Source organism: Euwallacea fornicatus, chromosome 12, assembly GCF_040115645.1.
Source record: "Euwallacea fornicatus isolate EFF26 chromosome 12, ASM4011564v1, whole genome shotgun sequence".
Classification (NCBI taxonomy): domain Eukaryota; kingdom Metazoa; phylum Arthropoda; class Insecta; order Coleoptera; family Curculionidae; genus Euwallacea; species Euwallacea fornicatus.
Genome location: NC_089552.1, coordinates 627,748 through 639,283, shown reverse-complemented (window position 1 = coordinate 639,283; position 11,536 = coordinate 627,748). Strand labels below are relative to the sequence as shown.

The window sequence follows — 11,536 nt, the reverse complement described above, 5'->3', positions numbered from 1 at the left end:
CGTTCTCTCTCCGTCGCACACCCCGTGAATTGATAAAGAGAGAAACTGTCCCCGACCAAATTGGCAGCCGTGGGCGTTAACATTCGTCCTCTTTATTTCCAACTTTTTTCTAACCTCGAAATCTACTGATTCTCAGAGAGATTTTTTTCTGTCTATTTTTTGACCAAAAAAGGCTCAAAGGGGTGCCACTGGGGCTAATTTTCGCCAAAAATGGCTGAAAACTTGCCTTCTCCAGTTGAGCAGGAATTACTCGGATTACGGTCTCTTTTATGGGGTGCCGAGATCAAACAGGACATTTTTCGCCGATGGTCCCAAGGTAAAAGCTTTTTGTGAGTTCTAGTGTTAAATTTTGATTTTAAAAGTGAAAGTTTATGTTTTCTTGGTTTATCGATTATGTAAGCTCATCTGTGCTAATCAGTCAATACTATGAAATGCAAATTTTCTATAATTACAATGCATTTAGGCCTACCTAGGTCACAACCTAGGCGCTAATAAATGGGGGCCACTTTTGCGATATCTACTTTGAATTGGCACTGATATACCTCTTGATAAACACGTTCTGTAGGTCCAAGGCCGATTATTATTATTTTTTTAACTTTGGGGAACAATTTGTATACCAGTAGGGATTAATTGTTGTGGAACGGAGGAAACCATAAAAAAACAGAAATTATATACAGAGTACAGAGTTAAATGCAGAAAAAAATACTATAGGTCTACTACAAAAAACAAAACTATCTAGTGCCATTTAACGGCATAAAAAAAAAGACATTCCTTATTAAGCAATATTTGATATGCTTTTCCAAAAAAAAAAAAAAAACAATGCTTGTTCCAGGATTTTACTTCAGCACCAAAGAAAAGAGCGCATTGGAGCAATCGGATGGAGGCCCTTGTGCCATTATAGCCCCAGTGCAAGCATTCATAATTAAAAGCTTGTTGTTGGAATATAGAGATCTAAGTTTTAGAGAAAAAGTAACTTTCTATCACTGTAGAATTCATTCTTATCACTACAATTCATAATTCAGGTTGATGCAGAGCTGCAAAGTAAGATCCTCGTGGATGCTTTGTGCGAAATATTAGGCCAATGCAACAGTGACAACTTTTGCATTGTGCACATGCAAAGCCACACTGTTGAGCCTGAAGTCAAAGTGCAGGGCGATGACAATGAGAATCTTCCAGAAGCACAGAATGACTTGGATCCTTTGAGATTTCACGAGGAGTTGGGTGTTCTAACATTTTCCTCTTTGGAGGATGTTAAAAAATATTATTTTGAACACAAGGCAACTTTAAAAAGGAGATTTGGATTGTTGTTGTTTTTATATTCTGTGATATTATCTAGGGTAAGTATCACAGCTAAAATCTGGAGATGAAAGAAAGCGGTATAACATATCAGAGATGTTCAATGTCTTTGCAATTATGAGTGGAAATGGGGGAAACCATCCCCTTGTAAGTACCTTTACTGTGTATCCACCAGAAAATGAAGGGTTAGATTATTTTTTTGCTACTTTTGATACCTCAGTTGTCCAACTAATAGTTATTGAAACATTTGAAAAGTCAGTTTAAAATGTTTTTTGGCATTAAATATCCAAATTTCTTAGGGTTTACAGCATGTTAAATCAGAATGTGGTGATTCACTAGAGCCTTTAATAGATGAAACTTACGGATACGGAAGTCAGTCATTGATTAATCTTATGATAACGGGAAGGGCTACTACATACGTTTGGGACCATTTTCAAGATGTTGCAGGCCTAAGTAATGCTTTTTCAATGCCTTTGAAATGTGACTCTATTTTGAGTTAAAATTTCAGAACTAAAGGGCATAGAGAAACAAAGTGAAGTAGGTTTCATCACTATCATGGAATATCATAGATACTGCACAGTAGGTTCCTTCTATAAAAATCCAATTAACCCCGTTTGGGTGGTGGGCTCAGACACTCATTTAACAGGTGAATATTACCTCGTTATGTCAACATTTTTGTAAGCGGGGAACGTCGGTTTCGGCGTTTTTAGTATTGTTTAGCGATGAACGCAGGCTGGTGAGCCCCGAAACCAAAAGCGAACAAGCTCGTAGGGTGTTCAAAAGCTTTGATCCCGATGGGAACAATTTCATTAGCACGGACAAGCTTCAAGAGGTTCTACAGGCCTTAGATTTAGTTAGTGAGGTGGAATAGTAGGTATTACTTCTATGGCGGGGGTTTGTGCTCACCAGTACGAATTTTAGCGTAAATATTATGAAAAAGAAATTAGATAGTGAGTCATTAGGGATAATTCTGTTGAATGCATTTATGGAGGAGTTTTTTCCGAAAGAGGAATCTTCGACACCTGATATGTTCACTATGGTGCATTACAATGGACTGGCGCAGAGTAACGTTAACGGACAAGTAAGTTGAGTATTCTATTAATGTCCTAATGAAAGGAAAGAAAAACGTCATTCGGTAATTGAATGCCAACGTATTTTCCGTTTTCTTATAAAACTGTCTCCACTCAGTTTTGGATTTTTACGCCAGTTTTGTTAGTAAAGTGCACTCGTCCTTTTTTCACTTTGTCGAAATTCGTCACGTTTCAGTAGAGACGCTCAGTTTCTCCTTCGGCAATTGCTAGAGCATATATGTCAATTTGCGTGTTTCTGCGGCGCAATAAAGGGAAACAAAGGGAAAAAACGTTCCTATAACCAACTCTCATCCCTACATCTAAAATCATAAAGAGCGATCCAATTATTTAGGTCCAGTATCATATCGGTGCGGCGATCCTACTGGAATCAGACATCAAATCAGTTTGTGAGTCGAATCACATGTTGACGGTCCTCCAGACGAAGTGGCCTAATATAGAAGTGAATTGGTACGATGCAACCACTCCCTCTTTAAATTAAGTAATATTCACTATTCGTTTCCATTAACTTATTTTTTATATATTCATATAAGTTTAGTAACTTCGTTTGACAAAGACGTGTGTGCTGAATAAGGTTTTTTGGTTCTCCCAGTGTTAAACAACACAAATATTCGGTAAAAACGAAATTACGCTTCATTTTATCCGTGTAATGAACATGTTTACGTATGTACAACCCATTCTCCAACTGGGCAATTTTCCTTTTAAGGCACACGTTGTGATAGATATTTGTTACAATACTTTGCTTTATTATTGAAGACCTTTGGTCGTAAAACATCAGTAGCGTTAAAGGTGTCGAACACCAAATTTGCTGGTTTTGTTGAAATTATTTAGAGGTAAGTGCTAATGGAGTAATTATTACCATCTTATAAACGAATAAAATTATCCCCCAAATTGTGCCAATTTTGTCCTCGTTCGGATTAAAAGAGTATGCGGAACACTTCAAACCATGTTTGACTCGTGCAGGCGGAGCTTAAAGCATAAAAAACATTATCGTTGATATTTTTAGGCCGTAGCGTTTTTCGTGCAGTAAAAAAATGCCTTGGAAAAGTTGATATTTTTTAGTACTGTCACAGTGATATTTCGAATTTTGCATATTGTTTTAAGCGATAATTTCAAATTTATAGCCGCCAGACTGCAATAAACGTATAGAATTTCCCAGAAACTGCAGCAGCAATTAAGTATTATTATGTGCATTTCCGAAATAGGCAAAAATCTTTCTATTTAAACGGCAGTTCAGTTGCCCATTCAACGCTTGTATAATTTTTTTCCGATAAAAGTGTAGTTTAAGCTTTCTATGTTTTGTAATAAATACATATGATTATTCTGTTTCAATCACTGCTGTTTTCTTTTCGTAGTGACATTTAAGGTAGAGATAGAGGTACATTTAAGTCGTGACCGTCCCACACTAAGATGAGTTTATGGTTATAAAGGTGATAAGAAAACGACGGTATTGCAATGCTGAAACTTTTATTCGTAACAGTTATAGGCTTGCCTATTGTCCTTGATATCAGACTTCCGAATCACCATTTTTATAATACCTATATAATATTTAGAGACATCGCCAATTCGTTGATAAGATGGTTTATATAATCGAAGTGAAAGAGATTACAAGCATTGTACGCGACAGTACAGACAGGTAAAGTTGATGTTGTACTGACGATGATCAACCTCCTCGTAGTTCACTGTTTTTACATTAGCTATTTAACAAATAGAATGTACTTATACGTATTATAGGTACCTATGGAGATAACATTATGAGGTAAAGTCTAGACCAACTTATTCTAAAACGTCTAAATGAATTATTACTAATTAAAACTCGGCAATTAATACTTGGAACAAGGAACTTGTTGTCAATTAAATTATAGAAAATCAACTACACTCTTTGGTGCAACCGTGGTGAAACCCATTATCACTTTCTATCACTGTGCATGGATAACGTACTATTATCCACTTGAACAAAATGTATTCGATAAATTAATTAGCTACATAAAAAAGCTACTGTCACCGCAAAAAACTAGTAATAAAATATATACTTTCGATTAAATAGAGCTAAAGGAACTAAAACTAATCAACTTTTGAGCTTAAACATTTAGAAACGTGATCACACGAAAGTATACAACAAACTTCTGTCGTAAAAATGATATACTCCATTGATGTGCTTTAAAACTTTGCCCTCGATTAGGTGCCTGGCATAGTTAACGGCCTCCACTCTGTCCCTTGCCAAACCAACATCGATCAACCAATTTATGAATTGAACGCCGGTGAAAACATTTCGGTACGTTTTGAACCGCCACCTGTCAAAAACCAAAATGTTAAGTATGACCCTGAGCGAATCCTACTGCAAGGGGACGCTGCGTCGACGAACCTCTTGTCGGCGGCAATGACTCTCTTGCAATTCTTCAAGTGGTGAGTCACAAACTGGTCGCAAACGTGCCTGGTGTCGAGACTCAACTCGTCCCAGGCGGGAAGACTCAGGGTGTTAGCTCCGAACCAAATCTTCCTCCAGAATTTAATGATCGGAAACACCACTTCCTTGACGTCTAGGCCAAATATTACGAAGACCAGAATGCTCTGTCCGAAATTCAGAATTGCGTCCAGGAAAGATAGTTCCACGTATATGCCGGAGATCTGTTCCATTACGAGGGTCCAGATCGATAGGGAGAGTCCCTGGTATCAGATTTATTTGATTAAGTTCATTTTCATTGGCGCCATTAATAGCTTTTTTTTATAATTGCGTGAGTAGCGCTTTGTAAGGATGACGATATGGGAACAGCTTCCCTCACACATTATCACTTACCACAAACATGCTGCAAAGCAACAATATGAGCAACACGGTGTGTCTCAAAATCTGCGGATCGTGCGACTCTGGGTCCTCCTCGATGGGTTCTAGATCTTCGTCTATGGATTGCTGGTACTGCCCGACAACAGCTCTGCACGTTTCTTTTTGCGGCCCTTTGCAACCGAATTTCGTGGCGCAGCTCGTTTTCGTCTCCGACGAATTCTGCTGTGATTTACTCCTCTCGGCGAGCAGAGTCAAGTCCTCAATGTCGACTACGGGACTCGTAACTTCTCTCTCTTCGCAACAACCTTCTTTGATCGTGGGCAAGCTTTGGTTGCATTTGGTCGATTTTGCGTCGTTGCCGCAACACACAGACGGGTTTGCGGCAGAGGTTCCCGGCTCAGGTTCTTCTGCACGAATAGAAAACGGTTGGTGCGTGGTCGTGAAGACAATCGTACATGTGAATTCTTACGGTTGTTAATGTGCGGGTCGAAATCGTTGGCGATTTCGTTGGATAGATCTAAGTATCGAGTGTAGCGGCGGCGGTAACGCTGGTGCAGGATCAAACAACCAGCCGAGACTGAAATTGATGGAAAGGATGAATGGATTTTCGCGATATCTTACAAACAAACATTTGCCTACCAATGAAACAGAGAACCAGCAGTGACACAGCAACTACTGCCTGAGACGCTCCGTAGGCGAAGTTTGGATTGCGCTTTTCGAACGGTAAATTCGAGGATTTGTCGAAAATCAATAGTGCCGCACAGAGCACTGTCGGCAGCCTGAAATTGCCAAAAATACTCGATTTTAGTTACTTCATAACTTAACAAAAGTTGTTCCCGCGGAGAACTTAATTTTACAAAGAAGATGAGAAAGGAAAAAAGAAGAAAAGAAAATAAATTTCTATAAACTAACCCCCATCCAACAGTGAAGAAAACAGGCTGCAGCCTTATAACGAAGCAGAGACTTCTGCATTGCAAAAATAACAATGTCACTGCCAATATAGCAGTCCACAGCCTCGAACTATATACTCCAACCGTGAATAAAGAGAACTGTATGAAGTTCCTGTTTTCTGATTCTTGTTGGATCGTGTTCCACAAAATGGCACCTAGACAACTTATGAACTGAAAAGAAATTTGATTATTAATGCAGCGTCCGAGATTTCGCTCGTGTGTATTGGAATCTCAGAAATGGGTAAAGTTTTCGGCAATTGCGTCGTAACGTAATGATGGAAACGAAGATGCCCTAACTACTCAGATTTTTGGGAACCTTTAAGATAACATACATTCAGCACAAAAAAGACGTTATAAGTAATAAAACATAGAAAAACTATTCGACTCTACTTTGTTTGATTGTTCCACTATATTAGTGGTATTAATAGCATCAGTGAAGCTTACATGAGACACTACGAGACACGTAGTAATTTTATGGGGAATTTTCCCGATTTTCTTCGTTAAGACGAAAACAAACGTAATCCAACAGCAGGCGATTATTCCAATTATGCTCACGTCTAAGGTGAATCTATTGAGCTCTCTGATGTACTCCGAAGGATCACAAGCCGTGATAGTGATCATTTTAGCTGACACAAACATTAGCGGGGCGCTAAGGAAAGTGCAAGCTACCATTGCACTGGCGACCTAAAACAATGCGTTTTGGCACAGAACGTTGCAATGTGAAGCTACCAGAGGAATTCATCAAATTCAGGAAAATACTCAGTTCATCAAGATAAAGGACGAAGGTTGTGTAAACTTACTAGGTCTATGTCAATCGAATATTGAGTGGCAAATACGAAAACTCCTGGCGCAGTCGGGAATGTCCCATAGAAAAATCCATAAGTGCTTAAGTCAAGTGTTTCTGAGCTATTAACGCCGGCGTGTAAAACGTTTACTACCTCCCTTGTTATGAGAGGCAGAACTATCCTGCGTTTGCAAAATGAAACTTAAGGAATCTCTCACTTACTCGATACGATCAACTTACAGTTTAACCATAATTAAAATTCCAGGAACTACTAAAGTAGCTCCAGTCAACTTGTGAATTTTTCCAACCATTCTGAGCCCCAATAAAAATAGAGAACTGGCTGAAAAGGCTGAACCTAAGACCTAGACATTATGTAAGATATTTAACTTAATTCACCCCAAAAACTTAACGAAACCTACATTTAAAATACCACTCAGATAAGACGGAACTTCATGTTTGAAAATATAATTCCCAGCAATCCCCAGTATAGTCATGAAGACTACCGGGTTAACAAAAATATTTCTCATGATGGTCACGATCATTTTACAACGCCTCTGATGCATAATTGTACTATTATTAATGGAGACCACTTCCTGGTTCAGTAAGCCTTCTTCGTCATCGGCCATGCTGCGCCTCTTATAAATTTCCATCAACACAAAGGCAATGGGATTTAAAATTGCCAAATTGATTGGGGCAACCAAATAGAGGTAAGATGCATACTCAGGATGGGTGATTTTGTATAATGCAGCCACTGAGGCAACAAGATGGCAATTATTGTTAAGTAAGTAGGGCAAATGCCGAGCAATTACCTATGGGGTAGCCTATGGCAAAATCATTGCTCTGAGTGCAGAAAATAGCAAATATTCCTGCTCTGCTGAGATTCAAGGGTCGCCCCACCAGCAAGGTAACAACTATCACCGATAAAAAGACAATGCTTTTTGCCAAAAAGATGGACGACAAAAACATCCAGTTTACTGAGGTCAAATCAAGCTCAGCTAAAGACATGAATATTAAAGCTGGCAGAGAAAAGGTTCCTACAAAGGTATTCATGCCTTTTGCCTCTGTTTCCGATATCAAATTCATTCGTCCAGCGGCATAGCTACAATTGTACACATGGCAATGTGGGATACTTGGATATGACTATGATCTATTTACCCGCATAAAATTATTGCAAAACATTGCAATAGAGCCGGATAGAGGTTCTCAATAGCGGCTCCAGTTGGAGCAGCACCTGGCTCCAACATAATGTTATTTTGGAATTTCAAGCCCTACATATTTCTGAATCATACATCAATGCTGAAAACAAGAAACCATCGATGAAAAGCGTTTTTAGAAATCGTGGGTGCGAAAATCAATACCCAAAGCTCATGCAATATGCAATTGAATTTTCTTTTGTGTAGCTACAAACCTCTTAAAAGCATTTCATTAACTTCCCTTTGTGAATCTCTTTGGAACATTTACCACGAATAATTGATTATTTTTCTTCTTTTGATTTTTCTGTTGAAAAGGTCATATTTTGATTGCAAATAGAAATTTTCAATTTTTGCGGGTATATTTAAAGTGCCCTTCAGGGATGACACTTCAAATACTAGCAGTCAGCTGTTAATTGCGAATTTTAATTTTAAGCAACTGTCGCGTGCACGCTCAGAGCCCGCGACTATCTCTGTCTTGTTTATATGGACGGACAAAAGAAGGAAACAGTTGTCGGAGTGATCGAGTTCTACTCGTATAAGGCTAGGTACAACGGTCACGTAGCAATATTCGTCTGACAAGCCGTGACGTCATTCGAGCGGCCTTTGGATGTTAGAAGTTTTTAAAGTGGGTTTAATAAGTATTTGTACGAAGAACGCATCGTATTCACAACCACCCGAATCACATTTGTCAATGATCTTTTGACTCTCATTGGCTCGGAAGATCTCTCTTAAATCTCCTTATTAAAGCAAATAGGGTTAAGCTTAATGACGTCATATGATATGCGATAGCGTTTTTTTTTTTTATTTGAAATAGTCACGTGTGACAGCATCACTGACACTGATAGGCATTAAATGAAAAATAATGGGCATCGGGTTTGGCGAAATTGTTTCGTTTTGTTAATTTACGATATTAACTTTTTAATTAACCAAACCAGGTTAACTAGAAATTCAGTGCCATGGGACAACACGTCTCGCGAACAGATTTCGAGTGGTCCTACACGGAGGAGCCCCACGCAAGCCGGAGGAAAATAATTTTAGGTTAGGGCAAGTTCGAAATTTTCCACGAAATGATTATCTCAGTGCTATTTCTATGCATAATTCCTGGATTGATAGAATTGATGAATGATTGTTTGTATGGTCCTAACTTATGCAGTGATTCAAAGCTTTGGAAGAACGAACCAATTTCATTTTATCTTAAACATTTTTTTTAACTTCCGTTCCTTCTAGCTAAATATCCTCAAATCAAGAAGCTCTTCGGCTACGATCCCAAATTCAAATGGGTTGTTACAGGAATGGTGCTCGCCCAACTCTTTCTCATGTACATTTTAAGGGATCGATCATGGCCAGTATTATTACTAGTCGCTTATTGTTTGGGCGGAGTTATCAACCATTCCTTAATGTTAGGTTAGTATGGCATCCTGAATCGTGGCTCCGAACTTTCAGAATATTTTCAGCAATTCACGAAATTTCACATAACTTGGCCTTTGGGCATGCCAAACCTATGCACAACAAGATGTTTGGATTTTTTGCAAACCTCCCCATCGGTATCCCCATATCAATTAGCTTTAAAAAGTACCACCTGGAACATCATAGAGTGAGCTTCACGTTACATTCCACAGTACCATTGATAATAACGATAATGCTGGGTATTACAGTACCAAGGTGATGAACTTAAAGATACAGACATACCAACTTATATGGAGGCAAAACTGTTTTGCACCACCTTTGGGAAGTTTATTTGGGTGCTTTTGCAGCCATTTTTTTACTCATTTAGGCCTTTAGTTACGTATCCAAAACCACCAACCACATTGGAGTTTGTCAATTTGGGTATTCAGCTGGTGTTTGATGCTCTGGTCGTTTATTTCTTGGGTATGCTAGGAGGTTTAGAGCTATAATCAGACTTTGTACTAGTTATAAAAGGAACATATCTGATTTTAGCTCTGAAGTCCTTCAATTCGACAGAGTAAGGGCGTTTTAGGGTGGAGAATTTTGGGTTACCTAATTTTTGGTAGTGTAATGGCTATGGGGTTGCACCCTGTGGCTGGCCACTTTATCTCCGAACACTACATGTTTAAAAAGGGCTATGAAACTTATAGCTACTATGGGCCTTTGAACTTTATCACATTTAATGTGGGCTACCACAACGAACATCACGACTTTCCCGCAGTTCCTGGATCCTTGTTGCCCGAGGTAAGGCCTATCATTTATTGCCCCGCTGATAAAGGCCTACGTCATTTTTAAGGCTTAACATCTATTTTTCTGGTCGAACAACATCTATCTAAAGATAAGAGCTTTGATTCGTTTTAAGACACGTTTTAATGCATTTATTCACACTTTATTAACTAAAAAGAAAAACCTGGTTTGAGTTGGAACGTGTTCGAAACCTCCCTTTCGCAGGTGAAAAAAATCGCTCCGGAATTCTACGATGATCTGCCGCAGCATCAAAGTTGGACCCAGGTGCTCTACGATTTCGTCATGGATCCCGACGTGGGACCTTATGCGAGAATTAAACGAAAGAAACGCGGCCTTGATTCGTAGATTTTAAAGTTGTGACTGTGAACGCTTGAGGGCTTGAAGACTAACGTAAACGAAGATATGTACGACGGATCGATATTAGACACTTTAATCGAGAATTCTGCAGGAAGTATTTTAACGCCAAATGTTATATTAAGTGAAATGCATTGTAGATATGGTCTTTTGGTTCTTCTCGGAAAAACGGGGGTTACCCGAAATTTGCTTTGATCGATTACCCTTCATAAATAATATATACTTATTTAATATTCGCATTTTATTTAACCAGTTCCGAAGTGCAAAAGGCCACGAAAAACCCATAATGCCTCACGACGTTTTTCGGTGGTTCATTAAATAATTCTGGGAGAATCAAAAGAGAATGTCGCGCCCTTTGGGCGTGTGTTGGGGCCACCTTGCGTCGCGTCGCGTTTAAGTCGGAATTTAAATAAATTAACCGGTGGTGATCAAGTTTAGCCTAGAAAGTGCACGGTTGGCTGCGTGGAAAAAGTGGTGACGAACGTTCGTGTAAAGGCAGGCTAAGTTGCAGACCAAACGGTGTCGTTTGGCCATTAGGAATCGAACGTTGTTGAATTTAGCATCAGAATATCTACGCAAGGGTCCGATCGTTAAAGCGCTGGCGTCTGTAGACCAATGGCACATATATATATATATATATATATATATATATATATATATTTAGTTCGGTGCTAATTCCAAGAAAATCGGTTTTTAATTCTTTTGAACTTGGAGCACTTGAACCCAAATTATTAAAATTGTAATTATATTTAATGGGGACATAAATAGTTCCTGTTAACTTGGACATGGAAGGTTGTCATTGGTCGACAAAAAGTCCAAAGGAACCATATCGGGTGATGTGAGAGGCGACGCAAGCGGTCCTGCCCCGCTTGTCTAGCCGTTGGGGTAGTTGTCGA

At 39.0% G+C, this 11,536-nt stretch overlaps 3 protein-coding genes across 5 annotated transcripts; 2 read left to right on the top strand and 1 right to left on the bottom strand.

Annotated features, from left to right (window-relative positions):
* Positions 1-84: 84 nt before the first annotated feature.
* On the top strand, positions 85-3,716 carry LOC136342326 (ubiquitin carboxyl-terminal hydrolase MINDY-3 homolog). Its single transcript, XM_066288002.1, has 8 exons — positions 85-316; positions 833-969; positions 1,023-1,337; positions 1,596-1,749; positions 1,805-1,942; positions 2,007-2,166; positions 2,218-2,377; positions 2,719-3,716. The coding sequence occupies exons 1-8, from the start codon at positions 211-213 to the stop codon at positions 2,863-2,865; spliced, it is 1,317 nt and encodes a 438-aa protein (XP_066144099.1). The 5' UTR covers positions 85-210; the 3' UTR covers positions 2,866-3,716.
* Positions 3,717-3,834: 118 nt separating this feature from the next.
* On the bottom strand, positions 3,835-8,515 carry anchor (integral membrane protein GPR155 homolog anchor). Of its 2 annotated transcripts, none has more exons than XM_066288797.1 (13): positions 8,259-8,515; positions 8,056-8,196; positions 7,710-7,999; positions 7,320-7,651; positions 7,141-7,262; positions 6,917-7,082; positions 6,561-6,800; positions 6,079-6,287; positions 5,806-5,945; positions 5,636-5,743; positions 5,182-5,573; positions 4,750-5,051; positions 3,835-4,678 (listed from the first exon to the last, which is right to left on the bottom strand). In XM_066288797.1, the coding sequence occupies exons 2-13, from the start codon at positions 8,142-8,144 to the stop codon at positions 4,486-4,488; spliced, it is 2,583 nt and encodes an 860-aa protein (XP_066144894.1). In that variant the 5' UTR covers positions 8,145-8,196; positions 8,259-8,515; the 3' UTR covers positions 3,835-4,485. The 2 variants fall into 2 exon arrangements, with proteins under 2 accessions (XP_066144894.1, XP_066144893.1); XM_066288796.1 differs by having other exon boundaries at positions 8,309-8,514.
* A 373-nt stretch (positions 8,516-8,888) lies between these two features.
* Positions 8,889-10,873, top strand: ifc (delta4-sphingolipid-FADS-like protein ifc). 2 transcript variants are annotated; one of them, XM_066288802.1, is made up of 6 exons: positions 8,889-9,131; positions 9,321-9,497; positions 9,548-9,687; positions 9,749-9,962; positions 10,072-10,283; positions 10,491-10,873. In XM_066288802.1, the coding sequence occupies exons 1-6, from the start codon at positions 9,050-9,052 to the stop codon at positions 10,629-10,631; spliced, it is 966 nt and encodes a 321-aa protein (XP_066144899.1). In that variant the 5' UTR covers positions 8,889-9,049; the 3' UTR covers positions 10,632-10,873. The 2 variants fall into 2 exon arrangements, with proteins under 2 accessions (XP_066144899.1, XP_066144900.1); XM_066288803.1 differs by lacking the exons at positions 8,889-9,131; positions 9,321-9,497; positions 9,548-9,687 and having other exon boundaries at positions 9,837-9,962; positions 10,032-10,283.
* The last annotated feature ends 663 nt before the right edge of the window (positions 10,874-11,536 follow it).

Excerpts from the sequence above, each read along its gene's own strand:
- LOC136342326 (XM_066288002.1), top strand. The coding sequence starts at position 211 with ATGGCTGAAAACTTGCCTTCTCCAGTTGAGCAGGAATTACTCGGATTA. Across the intron at positions 970-1,022 it reads ATCTAAGTTTTAGAGAAAAA|GTTGATGCAGAGCTGCAAAG; the intron begins GTAACTTTCTAT and ends TTCATAATTCAG. Across the intron at positions 2,378-2,718 it reads AGAGTAACGTTAACGGACAA|GTCCAGTATCATATCGGTGC; the intron begins GTAAGTTGAGTA and ends CCAATTATTTAG.
- anchor (XM_066288797.1), bottom strand. The coding sequence starts at position 8,144 with ATGTTGGAGCCAGGTGCTGCTCCAACTGGAGCCGCTATTGAGAACCTC. Across the intron at positions 7,652-7,709 it reads TGCCATAGGCTACCCCATAG|TGGCTGCATTATACAAAATC; the intron begins GTAATTGCTCGG and ends TTGTTGCCTCAG. Across the intron at positions 7,083-7,140 it reads ATTTTAATTATGGTTAAACT|GATAGTTCTGCCTCTCATAA; the intron begins GTAAGTTGATCG and ends TTGCAAACGCAG.
- ifc (XM_066288802.1), top strand. The coding sequence starts at position 9,050 with ATGGGACAACACGTCTCGCGAACAGATTTCGAGTGGTCCTACACGGAG. Across the intron at positions 9,963-10,071 it reads TCTGGTCGTTTATTTCTTGG|GGTGGAGAATTTTGGGTTAC; the intron begins GTATGCTAGGAG and ends AGGGCGTTTTAG. Across the intron at positions 10,284-10,490 it reads CTGGATCCTTGTTGCCCGAG|GTGAAAAAAATCGCTCCGGA; the intron begins GTAAGGCCTATC and ends TCCCTTTCGCAG.